The sequence below is a fragment of the Varroa jacobsoni genome, unplaced genomic scaffold, assembly GCF_002532875.2.
Source record: "Varroa jacobsoni isolate VJ856 unplaced genomic scaffold, vjacob_1.0 scaffold_1034, whole genome shotgun sequence".
Lineage (NCBI taxonomy): Eukaryota > Metazoa > Arthropoda > Arachnida > Mesostigmata > Varroidae > Varroa > Varroa jacobsoni.
Window position 1 is genome coordinate 180,330 of NW_019213936.1, and position 27,630 is coordinate 207,959.

The following is a 27,630-nucleotide window of genomic DNA, read 5'->3' on the forward strand; positions in this document are numbered from 1 at the left end:
TTAAATTATTCATTGAAATTATCCTAGATGATTATACCAGCACTCGTTTCCATCCGTCAAATCCTCATTCCTATCGATTATTTATACAATAATAACGAGTAATAGGCGCCAGTTGCTCGTGGCGTCTGCTTGGCTTCGCGCCTGCTCATTCACCGAGTAGCCACCGCGATCTAGTGTTTAACAATGTATTACTGAATGAACTATTCCTCTATGCGTACGCAATATGCAGTAGCAAATAGACCCCGTCTATTATTGGGTTAAAAGAGCGAAACAAGTGAGTTCTGCTCACGGCAGCTTGGCTCTCAACGAGAAGGGTGTATTGTTATTACTGACGATTGTATTGCCTACCGTGAGTGGTGGGCGATGTTGAAGCGTTCGAACCGAGGAGCAGTGGAGTCCTGCAGACTCGGAGCGCCACTGTGAAAGGACAGCAGCGTAGTAAATGGCTGCGCTCCGATTGCATGAACGAGCTGTTGTGATTCGGAGTAATCAACACTCAAAACGAAGCTCGTGCGGGGGCAGTATCGCGATTTAGTACTCGTGCTATATCGTGTGGTTGTTTCTGGATGAGGTATCTACCCCCAAAAACAGTCGCTCTGATTGTGTAGTTGGTCAAAGCTAGGGAGACACAGATTCGCTTGCAATTGTCGCCCACATATAGAAAGCACCATTTGGTTGAGTCATTGTCTTTTTTCTATTGACGTGATTCTCACTGGTAATTTAGAATTATCGTAGTTGTGGTGATAATAGGAGTAGTAGGGGCTGACCATTTCAGTACGCGATTAAACTTTGTTGACTGAGTAACTTTTTTGTCAGTTACTCGTTCAGCTGGTTCACCCAGGTAAACTGCTGCCTGTCCACTTAACTTTTGACACATAATTTTACGTCTTTCACCAGCTGTTTTGTGCTCGGCCACAAATTTTTTTGTCGGCCACACAGACTGAAACAGAATGAGTGGATGCGTATCGGCAATTATATATTGAAAAGAAAAAAGGAAATATATCTGTTTACGGTTTATTGAGTGTAACCCTCAACACAGACCAGAAAAGTAAGACAAGGATTATCGGTATACTCTAGTGACCTGTGAAGTGACTGTCTCCACACCGCAGCTGACTTAGACCGTAACCTTTTAAGATTTGGGAGCAAATTGTATACGATTTGCCTTTCGTCGAAATCCGAGAGCGACTGAAAAGTAAGGGTAGACGTAACAGTGCCGCGCAAATACCGTAGGGGAGGGGGGGGAATACTTTACATAAGAATCGCGGACTCAAGTAGATACAAATCACGATAGTGGATACAAGCATTAGGGATAACTGTTAGCGGCAAGGTGTGCGGGTGTTTATCCAGTGAGTGATATTATCTGAAGAATCATGGTAAAAGATCGAGCTGACGAGGCCGTCACCCCAGTTCAAACGGGGTCTGGAAATGGCGCATCTGTTGGAGCAGGAGGCGGCGGCAGCCGTGCAGGCGGGGGATCAGATCCTCCGTCCAGGGAAGGACTTCAACTAAGCAGATCGCTTCGCAGGACGGTCAGGTATGTATAACACAAGTTAACTAAATATGACGGGATATTTTCTAGACTGGAGACAAAACACACACCGCTTGATAGATCTTTAAAAGGAACGTTCGATCGGCATTGAATCGTAAATAGCAAGATAAATTAATTTAAAACTATTAACTAACCCATTAACGATTAACTAACCCATATATTCATTGGATGGCTACTGAACCGAGCAAACCCTGAAGATCTTGATGGGCCTAAGCATATTACCAAAACATTTTCACATGGAGTTAAGTTATACACTACATATATGTATTATTGATATGTGTCCAAGTCCATTTCCAAGTCGGTAATGAAATGGCAGATTAAAAATAATTCAATCAACAACTTTTGGAAAATATCGTAAAGTCGGCATTGATATTGCACAGAAAGGTAGTTCTCTTTGTTAGATGACTCATTTAAGGTGCACCGAAAGCAGTAGCTAGTTGGTACCATAGCAGTAAGTGAACGGCTTACGTTAACAGTATTTCGATTTTCAATGTATCGAGTTCAGCGTAGAAACGACGGTGATGATAACAATAATAATCATAAGCATCTCTGTTATGTCGGAAAATTTCGTGGTGAAAAGTATAGTTTTATACTTACGGGATGTATGCGTGTTAGACAAATAACGCGGCGTTGTGGTTTAACCGAAGAGTGGATTGGTTAGAAATTGTGTTGCTTCTACTGTCTAATGGAAGTGAATATGTTTGTTATGTTCGAGTTTGAATTTCTTTTTCATTTTGGCAGAAAAATCTACACATTTATCGCATACACCATCTCTATATATTAATATGTAATTAGATAAACATTACCAAAACCATTTTTGCTCGTTCAAAATCTACTTATCTACAAAGAAGGAACAAAGAGACCAAGTTACGATGTAAACTACCGAGTCCCGTATTGATTACGAAACCTTTTTAAGTCGAAAGTATTTCAAGTGACATTTTCAATACAAATTAGTGAAGACAATGTAATGGCGGCACAGCTCTAGCGGACTGGTATATTCGAAGTGAAACTGTTAATATTAATTAAAAGTTGACCTGAAGATGGGCTTCCCATGAATCTTCTACTTTGCCCTCGTAATGATACTGTGTATTTGCTTGCTAAACTAAAGCACACAAGAGGTAATCCGTCTTCAAAGCTAACTCTATATATTTTTGGTTTTGCACTGAAAGGGCCGTCTGAGACAGTCCGTAAGTAGGGCAGTGCCGGGCACAACAGTCAAACAACTGAAGTACTGCTTCAGGTTGGCTTGTTTAATATGGTTAAACTTATAAAGAAAAGAAAATTGATTAAAAAACATAAGTGAATGCAATCGATTCTGTTGGATATGCCTTCAATCAATTCCTACCAACGATACAGTCTATGCAACCTGTGAATAGAGAAAATTATAATATTGACATTTTCTCTCATCTCTGCATCTGTAAATCTGATTCTGGAATAGGTCTTTCTGTGGTGAACAGAAAGGTCAAATTTGAACGGCCTTAATTTGGTAATAGCAGACATAACTTAGCGGTAGGTACTTCCTATATTTGTAATGTTTTTTACAAAATTTCAGCATAGACCATCTGTCTGTCAATTTGTCCACCGGGTTTCGTATATGCACCAAGTATTGATGAAGTGGCATATGACTATTCACTTAAAAGAGCACAGGTGTAGCCACGCAGAAGGTTCCGCGATAGCGCAGTGGGCTACGTATTTGTCTGCTAAACTTACGAACACTTACTGCTGTAGACTCGCATCGGGCCATAGACACTTCGCTTCGTGCTTAGGGGAGCCAGCCGTCTCAAGTAATGCCCAACGGCTTGAGTACCGGACGTAAAACACGAAAAATATAAGGCGTAGGCACGCGGGCCTATTCGATCACTATAGTGAGATTTGGTTCAAATTATTTTCTCACTTGAGTTTTATCATTTAGAAGCCCACCATCTTAGCATGTGGTCAATTAAATTTAGGTTATATTTAGATCAATTTAGACAATGAGCTTAAGACGCGTTCCTACATAGGACACGCAAGCCGAAATAACACCAAAATGCATCTATGTATTTAAAGAGAATTTGGATTTGCAATAATTAAAATATAAGAAACAATCAATTTGTAACTAGCTCAACTAGATTATTTATTTTCCACACCATTAGGTCATAGTGAATCCAATATCTTACTTCTAACATCGCCAGCGCCCTATTCAGTGCTGTGAATTTCCTATTTCGTATTCTCGTTACAATTGAATCACAATAGCAGTATTTTCGTTTCTAGTCTCCATTAACGTAATCGCATCTTTTCAATGAACCAAATGTCACTACTAATCCATACCAGCCGTGCGGATTCTCACAACTCCATTTAGCTTTTACCCATTTAATGGACCATTGTCTATAGTGGGGTGCACTGACTTCCTAGTTGTGCTCGTTCTATAGCCCAGCCCAAAGATAAATATTGCCACTTCGATGGCACCAAGAAAGAAGTTGCATGTGCCCGTCTTCCATAAATCTGTGCGTAACAAACGCTCACGTAAGTTAATAGTGCAGCGTACCTATGTGATAGTCATCAGCCGCAGATAAAAAAGCCAATATAACGCCAGCCAATGTCACTAATATTTATAGGAACGCAACCAACCATTTTTGGAATGGAAATAGGATGACGCTGATATGCCGCTCACTTTTAAGTGTGAGCAATAGCCTATTAAATGATTGACTACGAATAATGTCGGTTGAATTTTTGAAGGATTAAAGCATCGTGATGTATGTGTATTATTATACGTATATTATATTACGGGGCGATCGGGAAATTAGTGGCGCTTGTCTATTGCTTATGTTGCCCTTAAATGGAAATTCAAGTGCATTAACTTGCATTTGCTGAAGGAGACATTTAAGGATGTATTTACACAATGTCCAGTGACACTGTTACTTGCTTAAAGGGTGCGACTTTACCACCCTAAAACGCCCAGAGGTCATGTTCAGATACCTTTTTCAAATTTGCGAATATTTATTTTATTAAAGTTAAAATCCAAATAAATCGTGAGCAAAAAAAGATTCAAAAGTAACCCTGACGTAAGCAATGTTGGAGAGTGTAGACCGGTTAGTCTTGCTTAAACCCATCCGACAAAAAATTCAAGAGGTTGTAATCTTGGACTGACAATAGGTCAAAAGTCAAAAAACCCAAGAGTACAAAACGGTCAGAAAACTCAGGTGCCAGGAATTATCTGCGCAGCTAAATTGACGAATATCTTCTCGAAGCAACCTGTAATATCTGCATCAAAGTTTTGGGATTATGAGAGATGATTTTCAGCGTTCTGTCAGTACATTTCCGAACTGTCAATCTAAGCCTTACTGTAGACCTTTTGTTTCGTCTTCTGATTCTTCGAAAGCCGCAGGCAGACAGGGTGGCTTGCAGCAGTATAAACCCTGGATGTTGCTTAAGCAAGTAGGTCCGTAATATAAGTCTAAAATCGGTGTGAAGACATACGATCATAGCTAGTTTTTGTTCACATATTAAACACAAGGCCCCTTCGGTGAGCTTATGGTTCTGCTCTAGGATCTGTCTCTTTCTAACAGAGAGGAACAGTAAAAGAACGTATACCAAACGACAAACACAACACAAGAATGTACCCCAATCTATTCCAAATATTTTATACGGATGTAGCAGACCTTCTAGATATAATCGATTTTTACTACTTCTCAAACAATGCAGTGTTGTCTAAGCTGCTATAAAAACAACAGTAAGGCCATGAGAAGTATTAGAGAATAACTAATTTATTTAACCGAAGTGACTTTATGTCGTTATTGTCGTAGTATTATCCCAGCTATGATCATGACTCACATTGAGTTCTTTCCACTAAGCTGCATGGTTAATGGACGAACGTTGTGTATTGGTTGTTGACTTTGTTTACTTCTGTGATATCGACTTTGACTGATAACTTTTAGTATGGCAAAATGGACAGCAAAGACGTAGGCTTATATGAAATTTGCCGACACTCTATAATATTCAAATCGAACACGCATTTGTCAACACGCATTTGTCATAAGAGTTCAGTGTTATGCTGCGTAAGCAATACATTTTATTTTATAGACATTAGATTTTCAAGTTGATTGTATAGCAGTTAACGTTTTTACTAGAGTTGAAATATTACTCAGAACACATTACACAAAACTGATTGTAACAGCTTCGAATAGAATTATGACAGTGTGTAATCTCCTTTGTTCATAATAAAAGAAAAGGCGAGGAAAGCGTACACACCTCAGAACGAAACGTCACGATGAACGAATCGCATATCAATGAGTAGCGAATGAAAATATTAGAAAGAAATTTATGATTGGTTGCGAGCAATTGGTATCTGAGGGTATATAAGTTATGCTATAACTTGCATGTGCGTCCAGTAAAACTGCTACGCAATAGTAAACTCCGTTCCTTTAACCTTGCAATAAATACTACTAGATAAATTTAAGTTTTGGATCGAGTAGTTTCGTACACGCAGGTGTAACTGCGTAAAGTTCCGGTGACGCGTGAGACAGTACAGAGGCTGCTGTCAAGCACGAGTTTTACGATAGTTGTGGGCGAAAGTCTCGCTATTCGTGAAAAACGTTTTACGGAAATCTTTCTTATAATAAAAAAATACTTCCATAGAAAAGAAAGATTGAGCTAGAGCTAAAACGACACACATGAAGATTTTGTGCCTACGAGGTCTTCTATGCGCGCTTCACAGCTTCCATAAGAATGTTCAAAAACACACTAGAATCGGCGCTCCAGGTCAAGCGTCAACTTAAAGAGGTTGCATTGTCTTCGAGATTACTTATATCCGACAGTTACTGAGTATATAGACCACTTGGATTCAATCACTGTTTTTGTTAGCATTGGTAAGAATTAGCGTAGCCGACTGCTCAAAAATAAACCGTAACTCATTGAGTGCCAGTCATCGGAAGACCTGGCGCTCTGCTCGGTGAGTCATTGGCCTTCTTAGCCAATACCACGACAAGGCGTGCTCCTTTTATATAGGCACCTGCATCACTCCTAATGGCTATGCAGAACTCATCGCATCGTTAGAGCGAGGAGTTAAACAATGATATCATTAGTCTTATTAGTCCTATTTGCAACCATAGTGACCATCCTTTACGTAAACCTTTATAAGATGCATATTTGAGAAGAAAAAAAGTGATATAATATACAATAAGATTGTAATAAAAGCAGCAACTCGTAGCGTGAAAGTTTTGCAGTTGAGCTCGGGGCTATGTGGTAACCAGCGTTATACCAACCATAATGCTCGCTTGGGTCGACACCTGTCACCCAATCCATGGTAAAATATTACCACAGTGATGTCTTTGTTTGTTCCGTTCAGTCCCCAGGAACTATTCGTCATCGTACCAGCTAGAGGGCTTTAGATCATTGACAGTATAATCTGCCAACGTGCCGGTGCGGTATTTCTTTCTAGTATGAAACGCGAAATACAGCCCATGGCTAAACAAGGGCATTAGTTAAGGATCAAACGAGGATACCTCAACTCGTGAATTTCAGATTTTCAGATCTTGACCACATCTGAAGTTGCTGAATAATTAAATCAGTAAATAGATTATAAAGCCAGTAAATGAGTGTGTTGTAATAAGAGCTAGCTTTACACGGTCATTTCTAGTTTACGGTCAGTCCATTCGTATGTTATGTTATTATTGGCTTCACCAGCTCTAAGCGAAAAATTTGTCAGGTACAGGCGATCTGCCTCAGCTAAACAAATGCAAACTAATCTGCTTGAGGATAATAATAAAATCAAAGCTATAGGCCACAACTTGTTTTACCTTCAGTCTTCGACAAGAAACTCTAGCGGGAAATTTGTATGAAATGTTCGCTCAATGAATGTCTCGTGTAATGTACATCCCCTAGCAAAAACCTGGAACGCGAACCCGATCAGTTCTAAGTTAAGAAGCTTTTATTCCGTAACAAGGTTACAAATTGCTGTGCGCAGGACGACAAAGAGGATCCCGGGTGTGGTAGTTAGCCGTCACAGTAATTAACGAGAAAACACGTAATTTGTTACAGGTTTTACACAGTCCATTTAATACAGGCAAATTTATTCTAGTTTATACGAATAGATTTACATAGATAACACTGTATGCGTGGCATCAAACAGTTCTACAGTACTGCTAGTAATAGGGTGTATAAGAAAAGACGTAAGGGGCTAGCAGAACTCATAAACACCGTTTACCTAATCACGCATCCAGGCAAGGCTTTATTTCGGTTAGGTTTCTTGGTTAGGTTTGCTCCGAACCTTTCGTTTGTGCTGTGACTGAATAACGTTAAAATAGTCTGTAAACTATTTCATCCGGAGGCAGTGGAATTGCTTGTATAGTTTGTTGCCTTCGTTGCCGAAGTTGCCGAACGCAGTGTATTGCACCAAGAGATAATCCAGTACAGTCTTGTTACCCTGAATATATCTGCGAATCAGTTTATTCCGCGTTTCATTACAGCCAAGTCAAGGAAGAAGCGCAGGACTTTCTTCTACTGACGGAACAGTCGCGGAGTAAATTAAAAGAGAGGCGACGTTCAGTACTGTCCAAACGCTACAATCTCAAAACATGTACACCCGATACAACACCAAAGCTAACAAAGCCATCGGTGCTCCAACTCGTTGTCGAAGGCTGTCAGAAGCTCCAGAAGAAAACGCGCAGTATCATGGGCCGTGAAACACCAACGGAAAAGCAGTCTGAGGTTAGTAGCATCATATATTAGGTACGCTGCGAAGTGTTCGGTCCTGTTAAAGCCTGCTATAACATCTGTCTCGATTATCGAATCGAGCCAATTCAATTAACTGATGCATCTTTGCAATCGAGAGACTTTAGCAAGTTAGCATTTACGCAGGTAAAAAGCGGATATTTTGAAATAAACAACTTCTCATTTGATCTGGTCCCTTCAACTTTTGACTAGCGATAAGACGTAGCCCTACAGCATGTAGCTGGTTCGTCTATCTAATATAGGACAATATAGGATATATTGTTTCATTGTTCGGTTTCAATCCTTTCACAGATTGCCATGTACACGGCGCCGTTGGCGGAACATCGGATGGCCTTGTTCCCCGAAAGTAGGAGGATACGAATGCAAGCCATGCTCCGACCGGAACTCGAGGGGCGAGCGCTATTAGATAACCTTATCGACGTACCCACCGCAGACGACGAGGTGAATTGCGACGAAATTAGACTACCAGTTGATAACTAGCCACGAATGAGAAGCTAGAATAACCTGCATTTCCGGTGCATGCCTTCGTGCGTTTGCGTCCACATATGCATTCAGGGGGCTAATTCTTAACCGTCGCACGTCATTTGCCAAGAAGACAGTGTGCTAGTAATAACTCGCACTAGCTATTGCAACTGAGTTGACAATTCGCCGCCTGAAGCGAAACTCGCCAGCAACTATTTTAGACGTTCACGTTACAGCTTAGTCGACGCAGTCATTACTCCAATAATGTGGGCCCTGTCGTTGCCATGAGAGCCTGTAGTTTGTCGTCGTTTGAACTCTTTCAATGCGCATGTGAAGTCAATGTGCCTTATTTGTGTACAGATAGATGATACGCTATTATAATAAATTAGAATATATTTTGTTAAAGACAAACACTGTCAGTTAGTCGAGCTATCGGCAGTTCTGTGATTGATTGTTCAACTTGACACAATCTGTTAACGCGAGTCATTATTATTGTTGGTTTAGTTGTATTCACGAATGTTGTTATTTTCTATCTAGATTTCAGCACCGATATGTGAGATTCATTTGTTCAGCTTTATCTTAATTTGTTTTCTGTGTCTAAGGTTTCCTTCATTCAGAAATAGCGTTATGTATCTACCTATGCTTTTCAAGTAAAGACGAGCTAATCTAGGGCGGATTTTAGCTCAGTATTGTTTAATCATGCTGCGATAATGGATTGATTGGCATAATATTTGAACTGTTTTTTTACGAATCTAAATACTTACGTAATCTAACATTGTTCGTTTTGAATAGAGATTCGAAATGTTTTAGCATGTATTCATCATTCAACGCTTTGCTCTGTTTCCCACTAGGCTTTTTCCGTGAATTTGAGTTTGAGATGCAAGACCCATTGAATCCTTTTTTAGTAAGCTGAGTTGAGTTTATCCGTGTTATGCTGTCATGCCACAATTATTTCAACTGTGGAAAATCTAGATTTGTCCATGTTTCACTAAGGCAAAACAATACACTATTTTTTGCGTCTACTGTCTGAAAACTATCTGGCATGTGTTTGTGTTGGTTCCTCACTTTCTCGGATTCACTTTGATACTTACGGCCCATGTGTCCTTCAGGTTGACGTGTGTCTAATTGTCATATTGTTGTTTTCAGCCTGATTCTGCTACAGGGCACAGTAAAGGAAAAAACTGGCTTTGGTGTAGAGGGACAGCTCCTGAGGACCTGAAAAAACAGAAGCGTCAAGTGAGCGTCACGCAGGGCTTGAAAAAATTTCTTCAGATGCAAACTGTAGACGCGATTGAGTATCGGCCTATTTTCACCTACTATGTCACCGTAGCACAGTTAGTAAGTATACGCGAAAATTTTTTGAGTATTCGTCAGTACTATGGGAATCTGTATATAATTTTCCACGGCATTATCCTTTATTAGATATGTGTTGTTGAGGGTGGTCCTTTTTGCCAGTTTGCCTATATTTTTGTTTTAAAGGTTATTATGGAAATTTCGTTTACGGACATGGGGCCTCATATCTAAGCTGTGGGCATAATATCTATCTACGAGATATAAACTAGCATTTCCTAACTGCAATAACACCCACTAAGTTTAGACCTTATCTTGTTCTTGGTTCTGCGTTGGTATTGGCTGAAATTAGCTACTTCGACTTCTATTTATTTGAAAGTGGCTTTTTCATTGCTTTTTTTAATATCGACCTTAAAGAGACCTAATTCAGGTCTGTTAGTAGAACGTCGACTTGGCCGACTCGAACTATGAACATCGTCGAGCCATTGATCAAAGGCCGGCTTCAATCTGACGAATAGATCAAGCGAGCATTTTGTATTTACTGCTCTCACCACTATGTTAATTTATGATGACTATCTACTTAGGTAACGACGACAAGAGAATTGAGTGACAACTAACCGTCGTTGATGTAACGTGCATCTGCCGTTCATAGGCTCCTTTCCAGGCTGCTTTCAGACACAACAATCTGTACAAATTACGTTCCCCAACAGATAATGTACAGTTGGAAAACCACTCAACATTAAAAAAAGCCCTGTTTTTTTGCCTCGGATTTCAGACAGAAAATTATTCCATAGACCACTTATTAACCATTGTTATTTACTGTGGCTACTGCAAACTCTCCGTTTAAGTTGATCCTGGTCTTCTCTCTGAGCATTTACGGTTTCGGACCGTGGGGCTTTACGAAGGAACGCAGGGCCAATCTTGTGATGGTGACATCTTTGACCCTTGAAAACGTTGACGTTGAGGAGCCGCAGAATATTTGGTTCGGGAACCGTGAGGCAGACCTCATTCATCTTGGTGCACGATTCACACCGTGCATAAGGGACGATCCTGGAATTCGGGCCGAAATCGTACGTGATGTTAATCGGGAACGGGAAACGGCTTGTTGTGTACGCCATGATAGATCGGGATGTGTACAGACGCAAAAGGACCAGTGTTCGGTATGGCTCAATAAAAAGCGCAGCTTTGTTTCGACTATTTTTTTATGTAACGAATAATCAACAACTTTTCCAGCGCCCAATCCTTGGTACAGTTGTTTTCACGGGCATCGTAACTTGAGATATCATGTACTGAAGTAGTCTTAATATTATGGACTTCGCTTTTATTTGTATGTAGCATGATGTTACATACAAGATGAAGTTTTCTCGTAGATATTCCTGCTTAAAGCCGGCAGGGGCAATTAGAAATGAATATATATATAGACAATATACAAATTATAGACTCACGAATAATTATTGCTGCAACTCACTGCACTAAACAAACAGTTGAAATGCTGAAGGGAAGTCTCTAGCCAATCTCAATAGGCTATTGGCAGTGAAAGCTGATCTGGCGATTCAACAAACGGTTCGTTCTGTTATTTCTAATCTTTGAGTGAAGAATGAAAAGCAACAGGTACATTACTGATTAATTATTGCATCCATATATGAACTAGGTGACAGGTGATGTCTGATGGGCTAACTGACCTTATTATCTTGACACTGGTTGCGATTTTGGTCTCTTTGTGGGTTGATACAATTTATCTTCTGTGTGCAAGTCTTCGCTTGAGGGATCTGTATCTCCTTCAACTTCGTCATCGTCTGCTGCGGCCCTATCTAGTATCCCTCCGCCAAACGTCAGCAACAGGCACAAGGTGAGAGGCGATGAGGTGATGCAGAGACAAGAGGACTGCAGCTTTCTTGAGCCAGTGTTGAAGATCTAGTTTGCAAACAATCCCATCATACCCTTAGCTTGTTTTTTTTTGCTTCACCAGCACTTCGCACTAACTTGCTTCGAAGATTTGAAGTGGGAACGGAAGGCGAAAAATCACGGCGAAGCTGTAATGGAGCTATCTATTTATAGTACAACTACGGAATCAATAAACTGCTTGACTATGGCTGGCATTTAAAATGACGACATAAACGCCTTAAGCCGTTCGCCAGTCGGGACTCACGCACTGTTTTTATATTTCGGCGAATCACAACGCAGCGACGAGGCAAATAACAAATAATAAAAGTGAATACAACAAGCATCCGAACAATGTGATATTTACTGAACTTTTTCGTTCGCGTTAATAGCATCCTTGTAACAGTGAAAAGATTTATTCTCGTGTTTTACTTTCTCCTCATCCAGAATGGAAAAGGAGTGGCCAACACTTCGGACAATGACGAAGTAACTGTGATATTTGTCAATGGCCAATGAAGCTGTGCAGACGTTCGAATAGCATGATAGTCCTGAAAATAACAGCCGTTATGAATTTTATTTGCCATCCGACAGGTCGGTATCTGCGTTCGATACATGACCCAATCCTGGATAATTAATTCGTTTTAAGCCCGACGTTCCCGCATGGTTTCGTTTAGGAATGGTAACCACTAGTGAATGCTAATCAAGCAAACGATCATTGAAGTATGCGTGCCGACGACATTAATATCAATTCATGTTATTTGTAGTATCTGTAGCTGGAGTGTTTCAGAGCATGTTATTTAAATTTGACTGTCGATGCGTGCGCCTGTGTACAAGAGCAGCATTTGTAGCAGAGTGTACTTCAATCTTTTTTCTTCCTATATTTAGTCGTCTTCAAGCGAAATCCTAGCGGACCTCACAAATGTACTACAATTAAACCTATGCTAGTGTCTTGTGTACTGTCAGAGGAAACTGATTTTGTGGTCAACTAACGGCTATTTTCATTATTTTTTTTTAATTTGTGTTCTCTTTTTTTACCTTTTTTTTTTGACTTGCTCTAATTATATTCCCGTATGATGGCAATCTACGCTTTCGTGCCACCTTGGAATCATACACTGGTGCAGGAAAATCTATCGACGTGGCACAGAAAAATTCATCACGGCAGCCTCGTTGGGTCAGTCTGCGGCCAGGACCCACGCTACTGCAACGAGCCCGCTTCCATTGAACCCTATCGCTGGCCTGAAGATTTCACAAAATGGCCAAAATGTCGTAAACAGCATGTACCCTCATCTGTTCGAGGAAGCGGAAGCGGCGCTGGCGATCTATCGGCGACTGGCGATGCTCATATGGCTTGCCAGGTCGTTGGTCGACCTTGCTGTCTTGGCACGTACGGCCAATGCGAAATCACCACAAGGGAGTACTGCGATTTCGTGCGAGGCACATTTCACGAAGAGGCCGCTCTTTGCTCACAGGTCTCTTGTTTGTCGGATGTCTGCGGAATGTTTCCGTTCATTAGGTCGCCAGATCGTCCCGACCAGTTTTACCGACTAGTGACATCGTTATTCTTGCACGCTGGCATCATTCATTTCGCGCTGACGTGCTTTCTTCAGATGCGGTGGATGCGTGACGTTGAGAAGATCTACGGACCACATCGGATCGGCACGATCTACATGCTGTCGGGGGTTGGTGGAAATTTGGCATCGGCTAGCTTCGTACCGTATCGCGCTGATGTTGGCCCATCAGCTGCGCTCTTCGGCATCATGGCCATATTCATCGTCGAACTTTGGGAGATGTGGGACGAAATTGCAGATAAACGCCGAGCCGTGTGCCATGCGGTTGCGCCTATTCTTGTTGGCCTTGTGTGTGGCTTCACGCCGTGGACCGACAACTTTGGCCATGTGTTCGGACTTATTATCGGTGTGGTGTTGGCCACTATGCCTCATGGGGCAAATCATGGCGATGCCAGATTTCTCAGCCGCCGCTGGTTCTTCGGCCTAGTTACACTAATCACCATCTTTTCGGCGCTTACAATCTGGTTTTATTACTTCCCGTATCTACAGTGCAGCTTCTGCCATTACTTCACGTGTTTGCCACAACTGTTTCAGGAGGCGTGCGAAACTCATTCCGTCAACTATAAACCTCGAATGAAGATCCACTTCTAACTCTGCAATAACACTATTACGAGCATTAACGGGTATAATGATACCAACGAGAACAATTAATAACACTGTTGTAAAGATATATCTATTATAGTAATAGATAGGGTTGAGAAATAGGTTCGTAAGTACGAAGTTCGTAAGTTCAATAAAAAAAAGAGATTAGATATTGGTTGATTAATGATTAACAGTACAAGTTGAATTTGACGACGAGCTTTGTCGTTTTTATAACTCCGGGTAAGTAGTGACCGAGAAAAAGAATCGCTAGAAGGAATATAATCTTCACGACAAAACTTGTGCGTTCCTCAGTAACCGCTCAAATAGAGAAAACACAAAAATGTAAGTGGGTGAAGGCTTACTTGGACAACATGTCACCCAATAATTAAGTGTAAGACACTTGACAGTACTCAAATACGTCGAATATAAGCAACGTGAGATCATTGTAATGTCACCGCATAAGAGCATAATAATATAGCGAACCTGTCAGAGCAATTGACAAATCGTCATTAATTGTTTTCAAAGTCTACGTACTATGTAGAAAGCAGCAGTTGCAGATGAAGATGTAAAGCAAGCTTTACTCACGGAGTAGCTGGCTAATATTAGTATGTATTTGAAACGGTGCAGCAAAGCGTGGACTTGTACTGATCAGGCTGTCTTTGAAGTCGCAGCCATTAGCGACATAACGCTAGTATCACAGAGTTACGTTTTCGTTGGGTTTAACCCTCTGTGATGCGCCCGTGTTTATTGGAACGAACGACAAATCGCTAGGCAAATGGCTAATTCATGATGAAACCGGACTATTATTTAAAAGAAACAGTGCTGCCAGAAATAGCACGCGATCCGCTAGACTTTTATGGGAGCGATCAATCATTTTGATGGACGCATGTAATTGGCTTAAACATGTGGAATTTAAAAAAATAGATTTACTTGAGGGGAACACGTACGACTATGAAACAGGCTGTTTAACTTCCTATATCCAATGGCAGCCTAATGGTATATGAGTTGAAAAATGAGCGCACGGAAGACGTAAGAGATATCGTGATTATCTAGTCAAGAACAAAAAGAAGTATATTTGAAGTAGTGACGTAACGACGAGTGAGAGAACGAAAAACCTACGAATTCGGGGTTGTCGAGACCCGTTCCACCTTTTGAATTATTTACTCATATGAAATAGGTGGCGGACAAGGGTAAGGGAGAAAAGATCTGGCGCAGACACTTGTACATACGTCAAGATGCTTGAATTGACACATTCCTCTACGAAGAAAAAAAACAATGGACTGTGGAAGCAAACGGGCCAGGGTTGAAGATTTTGTAGAACAAAAAGTTGATACACACTGTGCGGGTAACAGCGGTTTGCGGTGGTCAGTGGTTAACTTTCGGTAAGCGATTCTTAATCATAGCTGGCTTGCAATCATCGAATCGATTATGTGTTACATAGACTCTCTTTGTTCAGTAGCTAACGACTGTTATGCAAAAATGTTTGTTAGATTAAAAGAACTCGTTTTAGCCGAAGTTCGGCATTAAGGAAAGCATTATATAGGAAGTGTGTTCCTTATATTTTTGAAAACGGCAATGTACTATTATTGTTAAAAATTTTAGATTTACCATTCATAAATTATAGAGGACGTTCTAGTTTCATTCGTTTCCTACGTGTTAGATAAAAGACAGACGAAACTAGCAAGAAACACACCTATGAACATATGGATAAATATGGATGTAAATAAAATAATGGAAAAAATCAGACGCCGAAAGACGGTAAAATATATCAGAACAACTTTTGATTTAATAATAAAAGCTGCAAAGCACTGCCGCCAAGGCAGGCTCCAGCAAACAGTCACCAGGCACAAATATAATTATACAATGTGTTCGGGATAAATTCAGACAGGAGCGATGTTACTTCTTTAAAAACAGCATCTAAATGAAAACAGATATTGAGGTGATTTTTCTGCATCTGCTGACATAGATATTTGCGATGGACGTATTTAATAGACGTAACTGCCATTTGCTTCAGTCACAGGTTTAACTTAAGACCTGAATCGGTCACAAGTTCAAAGATGCCTCTGTTCAATTATCGAAGAGCTTTTAAATGTTATAGTAAGAGTAAGTGCAGTGATATCGGTGCCGCTATGCTCTTAAGGCGTCGCTCATACAAGCCATGTGCAAAAAATTAGCCAACCTACTTTCTGAGCTCACAGTAAGCCAAATATTTTAAAAATATAAAGCTCAGAAAAGGCCAAAAAAAAGAGGAATGTAAAAGGGCGCAAAGGGTTCAAAAACAGCCATTAATGATTACTGGCAATATCAATTTACAGTACAGTACGACTTACTATAATATAATACGCGCTATAACGATAAACTAACAACGGCTGAGCCATCAAAAGTGTTAGTCTCTATTTCCAATACATAGTTTTTCCCCGTTGCACAGCTTTCTAACAAAAAGGTTCTCCATTCAAAACTAGCCACTATTCTTTGCATTATAGCTGCGAGATCATAAAAAATAGCTTTTTGAGTCATCTTGGTAAATTTTCGTTTAGTTCAATTTCTATCATGGGTATTTTTATCTGCCTTATGGAAATTTTTCCTATGAAGATATCCTTAGAGGCCCCGTGAATACAACAATGAGGCGAACGGTATCGATCGCTTATTTTAGGTAACTAATAAAGCTTATAACCTTGGTCGCAAGTTGTCCAGTGTGAAGACATTAGAAGCTAGCTGACCTTCGTTGACAAGTTCAAGACGAGCCTACTGCCTTTGCCATTGTAGGTTTATGATTTTGTTCAAAAAAGAGCGATCTTTTTTAGGTACCATAAGCAGCGGCTGTTGTAGTTTATCCCAAGCACCCTGTATAACCGAACACGCGAACGACACGAGTCCCCTTTGGTTTGTGTATAACGAATTGTTCTTTATTTGCATGTACATGACTTTATAAAATATTGAATGCGAGAGCTTAAACGAAAATTGGAGGAATAAAGTTGAAAATGTGTATACCATTCGTAGACCGTGTTGTAAATAATTGGGCACCCTCGGTACTGGTCGAGAAGACAGCTAGCTCTTTGATTGCGATGCTAAATATTAGAGCGTAGGGCAAACATGAATACACAAGCAAGCAAACTACAACCTACTTATACTTCGTCTTTTATTAGGGTCAATTTATACATTTCGTGTATGTTGCTAAGAAAGATTGTCAGATTGCTACTAGACTTACTGAACCATCGAGGAGTACGATGTTTAGTAAATTTGTGCTGTAGCCAGTTGATTATCAACTGGCATTTCTCCTTCTCTTCTTTTTAACGTATTAGAGTATGTGTTACAAAGCACTGTTATTTAAGTAAGCCAATACACGTTTAAATGATACAGCGAAAAAGAGGATAGACTAAAAGCTGTCGTAATACGTTCGAAATAGTCTATCTCTGGACATTTTACTAATTTACATCACGCTTGCGCTTGCATAGACACAACAATTTTATAGATTTCATTCTACTCTATTTTAATTCAAAAGTAATCATCGTATATCCTATATTCAATACAGGCATCTATTCTGTGAACAGCAATATATTAATAGGTTTATGTTACATAAATGTTCGAATAAAGTTTCATATAACGTACTCCTATAATCACAGATTGTGACGTCAACATATAATCCTATCACATTTTTAATGCATATATTATTAATTAATAAGCTTACGTTCCACAATGTACTAAATGTTTCGAGTTTCACGTTCGGCACCGTCATTAAACATCTCGTCAGACAGCTGGCTGTCGGCAGAAAACGGAGTATGTCTACGCCAGGATTCGCCTATCAGAAAGTGGGTTAATCCATATAAAAATAAATAACTCTGTAAAGTTCTACCTAAAAAAGCAGTATTCGCTACGCAGAGTAGTTTCTTAACTATTGTTATGGCGCTGACCTTAAAATTACTGTGCCAGGGCCAAGTCGTTCATTTCGCTTGTCCATTAATCACATTAGTCGACCGCTTATAACATTATTAAGTTTACTTAAATCCCAATCAACAAAAATGCAATTGCCCTATACTTTTTACCAGTTTAAGTAATTAAGTCGTTAAGGATTATTTAAAACTGTTGGCTTTCATTAGAATGAAACAAGGTGTGCTACATCCGGATTCAAACGTAGACCACTATGTATCTTTAACTTAGTGAATTGAGATCACGCTCGACTGGTCCAGTCGTGCTTTTTTAAGTATCCCGGCTGCTATTCGAATGACGCGCCTTGCTATGTTTTGCTTGGGTTTCGATATTTTGGCGGGCAGCAGCCACTCCGAGGACGGCGATGCATCAAACTGGGGAGGCGCTGCTGTGTTCTTGGCGGTTTTGAGAATCGAACGGCGGCCGTTGCCGCAATAGTAAATTCGTGCAAAAATAAAATGTCCAGTTGACTGGATTCCGAATTTGTGACATACACGTTAGACTAACTTGTGGGACAATGCATATAACAAAGATCATTTTGGATGGGTTTAAGTCGTACGCGACGAAAACGGAAATTACGGGTTTCGACTCGTCGTTCAATGCAATCACCGGCCTTAACGGCTCGGGCAAATCCAACATTCTCGACTCAATCTGTTTTGTGTTAGGTAAGGACAGACAAGTTCAGACTTTTCAATAGTATGAATAACCTGATTGACTATAATTAAGAAGTTGGTATAAATCATCAATGGCAGTAATCTAGCCATAGCATCCGGTCTCAGCTGATGATTGTGAATAGGAAAACATAGCGCACTTGTGGAAAACTCTTCCCGCTCAAAACTATGTAATATAAAACTGTTATAGGGTTTGACAAAAAATAGTGGTGATATTATCCAATGACGGGTAGTGTGCTGATTTATTATGAATGAATTAAGCTTTTTTCTTATGACATGGTGTTTGGACGTTATTTACTATTGCTTTTCATAGATTTTCATAAATAAGAGTAGAATGATTCGATATGATCGGTTATCCGAAAAGCAAGATGGAGTTTCGTGAATGCGGATATTATTTGAAGTGCGTTTTTGTGGCAAATATATAACTTAACTACATGTGCTTTTAAATTGTTCCTACATAAAAATTGTCACCAAATAAGCTGCGCGTTTTAAAATAGCCGAATTATTTAACAGGCACAGAAGCAATGCAATTGCGTGGTTTTCCGACGAATGAAAACAAATGGTCACCAGAATTTGTCAAAATGTATGTCACAGCAAGTATTATCAAATTTGGTTTTTGCAGAACTGCTGTTTCTAGTGATGTTGATCGTAACATCGCACTTGAGAAAAACTTATTCATTACGACGATTTTAATCGAACGGGTTAGGTTCTTTGACTTCTAAAAAATGTGTTGCACATTCTTTATTTATATTTATATCTATATTATTTATTCAACATCAACTACACAAATAATCTTACATTTAGTTTCTAAAATCGTAAGTTGGCCACATTATGACATTTCATATGTACGATATTTGATGACATATGATAGTAAAAATCAGATTATGCGACTATTCGGAAAAAGTATCTGAGTTATGCTACTGAATGCACTTCTTTATAACAAATGTCGGATACTGAGGATCTATTTCACAGGTTTACATATTGACCGGTTATGCAAGGCTCATCGAAACGGACGGATTCAGATGCGTGATCTTTTTTCGCATTTAAGACTTAATATGCCATTAAGATTAACATCCGTAATTTAATGACTAATTTCATATAATTCTCAATCTAATCTAATTTGATTACTTTTATCGTGGTGCGTTTATCTATATAGGCATCACAAACTTGTCGCACGTTCGTGCCAACAGCCTCCAAGAACTGATTTACAAGAACGGGCAGGCAGGAATCGAGAAGGCAACCGTGTCGATAGTGTTTGATAATGGCGATAAGTCTCAAAGTCCTGTAGGATACGATGCGTGCCGCGAAATCACAATCACCCGACAGGTTTACAAGCAACAAGGCAAAAACAGGTAAGAAAAATGCTTCATCATAGCGAGGGCATACGAGAAAATGAAATCTCACGATTAACTAATATTGGTCGGCATTTGAAAAATTCAGTAGATAGACGCTCAGTCGCTCTCACAATAATAGAACTTGGATTTTCTCATTAGTAGCACACTGTGAACCAATGTTAGAAATAGAGCGTCACGAGTTGAGCTAAATATAGAAAGAAATATAAAAAAAAACGAGTTGAGTAAATATAGAAAGAAATATAAAAAAAAACGAGTTGAGTAAATATAGAAAGATTCAACAAAAACTATCAAGTTAACATTTCGGCGCAGTTACTATATTTCTTCAAAAAGTAAAAGCGTACTCTTCAGGGAAAAGTGAGTACAATATGTAGAATTTTCGCAAATAATTCATACTAGCATTCTTATTGTAAAACATTAGAGTTTCTCCGAAAAGGGCTTGGTAAATATGTAAGAATTTTTCCACAGTTAGGTTATCTGAGAATCTTTACAGCGAACGCACTAACAAATCTAGGATTAATTTCTCGACTGACCAGCGATTTTTGATCAGTTATGCACTATGATTCAGATATTATAAAGACGAACTGTGATGTCTCCGTAAATCATTTTGAACGAGTTAAATTTTGTTATCAATTTCAGATACCTAATAAATGGAACTGTTGTTCCAACGAACAAAGTCAAGGATCTCTTCGGATCAGTGTCTCTTAATGTGAACAACCCACATTTCCTTATCATGCAAGGTAAGTTGGCTTGTCCAACATGTAGATCGAAGACATCATATTGTATACACGCGTCAAAAAAGATTTAAGTCAAGGTTCTCAAGTCTCCTAAAGTAATTAATAACATGTTCACTTTTCTAGATTATATATATATATATATATATATATATATATACAGATACTAATTTGCTTGTTGTCTTTATTATAGGCCGTGTGACGAAAGTATTGAATATGAAACCGCCCGAGATACTCGCTATGTTAGAGGAAGCCACGGGTACTCGAATGTACGAAGACAAGAAGCGTGAAACACAGAAAACCATTGAGAAGAAGGATAGCAAATTGGCACAAATTAACCAGATTCTCCAGGAAGATTTGGAGCCACAAATGAAAAAAGTGAGCCGAGCATTAAGTTACCTATCATAAAATGAAGAAAAACGAAACAAAAAAAGTAGAATTGATCCCTTTGTTGTTTTCAGTTGACGGAACAACGTCAAGCTTTTGCCCGCTATAATACAATCTGCCGACAACTGGAGCAGTTGCAGAAGATTCACTTGGCATGGCAATTTGTCTGTGCTGAAGAGGCTGAGCGACAAAAAATGACCGAGCTCGAGGCCTTAGAAAAGGTCTTAGAAGATAACGTGACTAGAATGGAGGAACTAAAAAATTTCATTCGACAACTTCAAGAAGAAGTCAAAGAGCTTGAGATGAAAAAAAATGCACAGTGTGGTGACAAACTCACGGTGAGCTCTCATGTTTGCTGCGTGGAAATAGATTCGTCGGAACCTTAAGCCCTAATAATAAACTTCTCGCATTAATAGCTGACTCCAATTAACTCAGATGTAATTGTGGTTTATTCATGCTTGTGTTACAGAGAAATGTATTTTCTAATCTACATAATTAACAGAAATCGTAGCTAGGTAGTTAGATTTTTAAAAGTATACAATCCCATGGTTTTCAGATTTTATATTCTTTTTCAGAGGTTGGAAAAATGTTTGAAGGACAGTGAGCTTGATTTGGCGAAGAGTGAATCTGACCTAAAGCACATTAAAGATCAGATTCGGGGCGAGCAAAAATCGCGTGCTGAGGTCAAAAAAAACTTTCAAGAAGCTGAGACACAAATTAAGCGAAAACAGGATGACATAGAAAAAATTAACGCTTTCTCAGGGAATTTACTTGAAGACAAGAATCGTGCAGACAAAGCTTTGGAGCTTGCTAAAAAAAACCTAGAGGCTCTTGCCATGGGTAAGTTATTACTTCGTGGCTCTGACAAATGAGTGCTATTGTTTGCTTGACTGTTGGATAAGGCAAGGTACTAATTCTTATGGACGGTCACAGAGAATTTCAAAACAAATTTTATTTCTGTTATCGGTACCTAATTGCACAGTGTACACAAAAGAACAGTTTTTATCTACAAAAACTACGTAGAATGTGTGTATCGTTCATTCGACTCTAAGGAACAACTCTGCTTTCTCTCAGCATGAAATTTGGTCGCTCAAGACGCATCAAGCTTAACACCCAGGTAGGTTGTAGATCACATTAATTATAATTTCCCATGCAACTTTGAATAGAGGTGCATTCGGGCTTGCGAAGCAATCTCGTATTTGGAAACCTTTTTATTCTTGTTTAGAAAGAAGTAGCGCCTATAGTGTAAACCTCGCTGTGATGGGCTTTTTTCGTTTTCGATGACATTTTGAAGGTATGACCGTGAACGAGGAAGGAGTGGCAGCGACTCTTACAGAACAATTGCGACAAGCGGAGGTAGAATTAGCCGATTTCACTGACAAATTACAGCAGGCCAAGCGTGCTATAGCGCACATCGAACCCTTCCTCAAAATGAAAACAAAACAGTTTGGCGAAACTGAAAACCTTCTCAAAAAGGACAACGCCGAAATCAAGGTAAAGGAGATCTTTCTGTGTATTGCCACTTTATGTATAAGTATTTTTCTTGAATTTCAGAGAGAGAATATATCTAACATACGTAGCTTGTTAATTATAAACTGCTCACGAATTTTCACTATTGTTGTATCACATTTGTAATACGAGTAGAGTCATGAGGATGCCGTCACCTACCTTCAACAGCAGATTCAAGCGCTCAATTACGATGCGCAACATATGGAGGAGCTTGATGTACAGAAGTATGAGCTAGCTCGCAAAGTTCGTCAACTGAAGGCTGAGGTGGATAACTTTGATGCCCGCAATCCGCACCTTACGTTTAGCTACCATGATCCCTACCCCAGCTTCGATCGATCTAAGGTTATAGGACCAGTCTGCCAGCTTTTTCGACTGAAAGATCAAAAATGGGCACGCGCGATCGAGGCCGCAGCCGGCGGCAAACTGTTCCAAGTAATTGTCGATACAGACGAGACCGCTAAGGAGCTTCTGAAGCATGGTCGACTCCAGCGACGCGTAACAATAATTCCGTTGAACAAAATTCGAGGCTCAAACGTCGGCAAAGATCGACTTCTGGCTGCTCAGAAAATTGCCGGGAAGGACAACGTGTTTAATGCACTTGATCTCGTTACGTTCGACGGAAAGCTTGAAGAGACGATGAAATACGTGTTTGGTCGAACTTTGATTGCCTCTTCGCTCGACATCGCTGAGCGAATAGCCTACGATCATTCGGTGAATACCAAAACTGTCTCGATCTGCGGGTCGACTTGTGATCCTAGTGGAATGTTAAGTGGAGGATCGTCGGCACCGGGTCCCAGTGCTCTTGAGAAACTCGAAGAACGTCGTGGAAATGCCGTTGAACTGGAAAGTATCGAGGTGATTAAATGAGTCTGCTTTCGGTAGACCATGCATGTTTTGGTTAAGCGTTCTACGTGTTATAGTTTGCATAAATAGTTGATTTTCTGTTCAGCATAAAGTTCTAATGCGCTTCGTACAAGATGAGTCAATAATGAAGAATAGTCAAGAAATGAGAATGAACACTGTTCTAGTGCAACTTGTTCTAGAAGAAATACTATCATTTCTAGTTTGTTTCACAAATGGCATGTGGAGGTATCACTTGTAACTTCAAATGTGACTTCACTCACGTGATGTCCTAAATGCAATTTTATTTTACTGATTTCTTAATTTTATATACTGTTTCGTACAGGCATGTAATAGGACTGTATTGTGTTGAGTATATTTATTACATATTTCTATTTCATGCTACTTTTTTATATTATGCCATATTAGCGGCGGTACTGCGCTGTCATAGATGAGTTACGCAAAGGAGAGGCCCGCACGGAACGATACAACAAGCTTAATCAGGTACTGATGATGCGACGCTCAGAATGGGGACAATGTAAAGCCCGACTTGCGAACAGCTTCCATGCTCAACTGAAAGAAGAAGTTGAATCAATGCAGGCTGAACTTGGCAAACATCGGAAGACCTTTGAGGAAATGGGTGCCCGCAAAACCAAGGTTGACGCAAAAATTAAAGAACTCAAGGAACACATGAAAGATGCCAAGGGTCAGCAAGAGAAAGCTATTCAGGAGGCAAAAGCCAAAATTGACAATTGTGCTAAAGCTGTAAAGGCAGCAGCTCAAAAATGTGGAACAGAAGAAGCGAAACTGAGAGAACTGCAAGGAGATATTGATCTTCTCACTAAAGAGATTGAGGGTATGCATATTCTTATTGCGGCGAACAGTTGAATTCGAGTGTTACTTTGATCACATTCATTTCTAGTTAAATTTGAGGACTAGTCTGGAGTTTTTATGGTTGCGCATTTTTCAACAAGGACGGTTTTTTATGGTAATACTTTAATATTTTTATGTAGCAAAAAGAATCGATGAAAATAGGTTTTTATATTATGTTCACTCTCATCATGTTCATATTAATTATTGTGTGTGAATGGATTTTTCACTTCCCGATCGCATGCTATTATAGACTCGTGTGTTTTTGTTCAAATGTAATCTTTTAAGTTCATGTCTCTATTTTTCTCGTTTGCCGATTTACAGAAGCGCAGCAGAGATCAGCTCTCTGTGACGAGGCCCTAAATAAACTAGCAGAACAGTTAAAAGTTTCGGAGGATGTTAAGGCTTCCAAGGTCGAAACGAAAGGACAAGCTGCGAAAAGACTCAATGAACATAAAGAGTTTCTCAAGCAGCAGACAACGGCGATTGGTAGCCGCTACAAAGAAATTGAGCGCAAACAAAAGGAGTCGGATGAATTGAAGCTCAGCAATCAACAGACTGAACACGACGTTAAAAAGAAACGCAAGGAGGCCTTGGACGCGGCGGCCGATGTCAAGGCAATGTTGACCGATCACCCGTGGATACGTAGGGATCGCGAACACTTCGGTAAACCGAGTGGCGATTTCGATTTTGCACGAAATGAGCCACGTGAGATCAGCCAGAAGGTTAAGGAACTCTCTGGACAAAAGGAGAAATTGTCGAAGACAGTTAATACACGTGCTCACACACAGGCGGATCAGGTAAATTCAGCGTTGAGATTATGATTACCCGCAAGACTACACCTGATCAAATAAACGTTTTTTGTAAGGCTATATATGCTAACATATAATTTGAATTAAATTAGGATTCTACCTGCTGCTATGCTAATTTAAGAAAGATTAGCTTTCTTTGGAAAGTAGCTTTTAAACGGACTACCGTTTGTATGGACTGGATTTCAGATTGAGATGCAATACAAAGATCTAATGAAGAAACGCGCCCAAGTTATGAAAGATAAAGATAGTATCTTACAAACCATGCAGGAGTTAGATAAACGAAAAGAAGAAACTATTAAGGCAGCCTACAAGAAAGTGAACAAAGATTTTGGTGATATTTTTAGTAATCTTCTAAAGGGAGCTAGTGCTAAACTTCAACCACCGGATGGACGCAGTCTTCTCGATGGGCTAGAGGTTAAGGTATGCATTATAATTAGTACTGAACTTTTGCACTTTGTGCATCCTATTATACATCCCTATAATTTCTTATTTTTTTTCTAAATGTTTTAATCACATTCAGTGACATGACGTTCTGGTCCACGAATATTATTGTGAGATATATTGAAAAAATTTATGTTAACTTTCAAATACTTGCTTTGAATCAAGTGAACCTTCATATATATAAACCTACAATAGGTTCACATCGAATTTATGGTGTTGTAACTATTTGCGTGTGTTGACATTTGACGTCTGGTGATTTTTTCTGCTTGAATCATGATGGACTTTTTAAAGGTGTCATTTGGCGGGGTCTGGAAGGAATCACTCACGGAGTTAAGCGGCGGTCAGCGATCTCTCGTAGCTCTGTCGCTTATTCTATCGATGTTGCTTTTTAAACCGGCGCCAATCTACATCCTTGATGAGGTGGACGCCGCCCTTGACCTTGCGCATACTCAAAATATTGGGTTAATGATCAAAAATCATTTCAAGGGGTCTCAGTTTGTCATCGTATCGCTAAAGGATGGCCTATTTAGTAACGCAAACGTTCTGTTTAGGACTAGATTCGTCGATGGTAAGAGTACTATTGAAAGGTTCACTGCTAAACAGCACTGACGCTCCTGATGTATGAAAAGGTTTTGCCGGGTAACTCATGATAAGAGAACAACACATGACGACGACGATGTGTGAAACAAAATTCACTCGTTGAACAACAAAAAACAAACTCGCGCGAAATGACGGGCTTGCTTCTCTACAAAATAGAATACAATTACGTTAATCATATTCGAAAGGTTCTACATGCAACTATGTCTTACCTAAAAAACTGTATAACCCCATATCATTGTGAACTGATAGCAACAAAATTTCGAGGGAAAATTATTAATTATAGGTTACACTCGAGAGATATGACTGAAGGGGGGCTATTTTTTATGAGCAGAATGGAAACTAAAAGTGCGCCACCAAGTTGGATATATTTGATTAGCGAAACAATGTCTTTTACTATGTGCAAAGTTGTTGATACAACAGGAACATTTTGTGGTAGTGTGAGCGTATGTGTAAATTCTGTTGTGTTTATAAATCCAATATGAAAAACTGGGAGAATTAGGTTAAGCAGCAGTTATTAGGCTCAAACATTTAGGAGTCCGGAATCGGTGACACCCACTACACTGTATGGCTAAGCAGTTGTATAATCATATGTATATATATATATACCAAAGTTTTAGACATCTTAAAAAAACAAAAAATGCTCATTTTACTGTAAAAAGCACGTGTAATAAAGCCACATACAAGCCGGATTTTACATTTCAGTTAAACACTTTAATATTATTAAACAAAGCCGCGATTTTATATTAAGATTAATTTCTTTTCAATATCTATTCGGTTACCAAAAATTATTTTCAATTTGAATTTCTTGTAAGAGCTCATAAGTTTTATGACAAGTTTTTAGGCGCCGTAATGTTTCATGTCACGTCCAAATGGGTCGCTCTTGTATTTAACTATTGCAGCATAAAGGAACTCTATAAAGTAGGCACGCGTAATATATTTCTAGATATATTCTGGAGCAAACCATTCTAGTTCTAGAGAGCAGACATTTGACATGTTTGTTTTTAACCTTTACTGGAGAGCTCAGCAAAAACAGCATATAAATTGTTCAAATGAACGTGCTATTTAAACTTACGAGACGTTTCAATTTTGCCCAGAAAGTTACCTCTGTGTGTATTTTCAAAGAGGGCAGAGGTGTGTAATCTCTATTCGTAAATCTGAATTTGGATCTAGTAAATAGTGGATTCGTCAAAGCATGTGTGATGTACACGACGTGGAGGCACTTAATTGTACTTTTTGACGTTGTGATCGGATAACTGGGTAATCAAAATGGACCATAATCATTATATAAAAAGGATAGTTTCTCCTTATACCGACAGAGTATGCAAACATTACTGCGGATGCGCAAAGTGTAAATCAACAGTTTGACTTGTTTCAAGTTTTAAGTAGTGAACGATTCAGCAAAATGTCCTCAGCTTGAGTAGAATAATTTCACACTTATCGATGTAGC

General features: G+C 39.4%; 2 protein-coding genes and 1 long non-coding RNA gene across 5 annotated transcripts; 2 read left to right on the forward strand and 1 right to left on the reverse strand.

Annotated features, from left to right (window-relative positions):
- The first annotated feature begins 162 nt into the window (after window positions 1-162).
- rho-5 (rhomboid-5) lies at window positions 163-17,035 on the forward strand. Of its 2 annotated transcripts, XM_022843039.2 has the most exons (7): window positions 163-1,534; window positions 7,993-8,233; window positions 8,549-8,698; window positions 9,866-10,057; window positions 10,858-11,169; window positions 11,763-11,858; window positions 13,012-17,035. In XM_022843039.2, the coding sequence occupies exons 1-7, from the start codon at window positions 1,371-1,373 to the stop codon at window positions 14,047-14,049; spliced, it is 2,193 nt and encodes a 730-aa protein (XP_022698774.1). In that variant the 5' UTR covers window positions 163-1,370; the 3' UTR covers window positions 14,050-17,035. The 2 variants fall into 2 exon arrangements, with proteins under 2 accessions (XP_022698774.1, XP_022698776.1); XM_022843041.2 differs by lacking the exon at window positions 11,763-11,858.
- A 126-nt stretch (window positions 17,036-17,161) lies between these two features.
- On the reverse strand, window positions 17,162-18,221 carry LOC111265964 (uncharacterized). The gene is made up of 2 exons (XR_002683792.2): window positions 17,952-18,221; window positions 17,162-17,839 (listed from the first exon to the last, which is right to left on the reverse strand). It is a non-coding gene; the product is annotated as an uncharacterized LOC111265964 (long non-coding RNA).
- Window positions 18,222-18,356: 135 nt separating this feature from the next.
- LOC111265965 (structural maintenance of chromosomes protein 2) lies at window positions 18,357-26,930 on the forward strand. 2 transcript variants are annotated; one of them, XM_022843042.2, is made up of 12 exons: window positions 18,357-18,632; window positions 19,795-19,990; window positions 20,630-20,730; window positions 20,918-21,102; window positions 21,186-21,449; window positions 21,687-21,951; window positions 22,406-22,605; window positions 22,756-23,475; window positions 23,890-24,316; window positions 24,655-25,130; window positions 25,329-25,562; window positions 25,875-26,930. In XM_022843042.2, exons 1-12 carry the CDS (start codon window positions 18,485-18,487, stop codon window positions 26,190-26,192), a joined length of 3,534 nt encoding a protein of 1,177 aa, XP_022698777.1. In that variant the 5' UTR covers window positions 18,357-18,484; the 3' UTR covers window positions 26,193-26,930. The 2 variants fall into 2 exon arrangements, with proteins under 2 accessions (XP_022698777.1, XP_086826867.1); XM_086970741.1 differs by lacking the exon at window positions 18,357-18,632 and adding an exon at window positions 18,807-19,221.
- The last annotated feature ends 700 nt before the right edge of the window (window positions 26,931-27,630 follow it).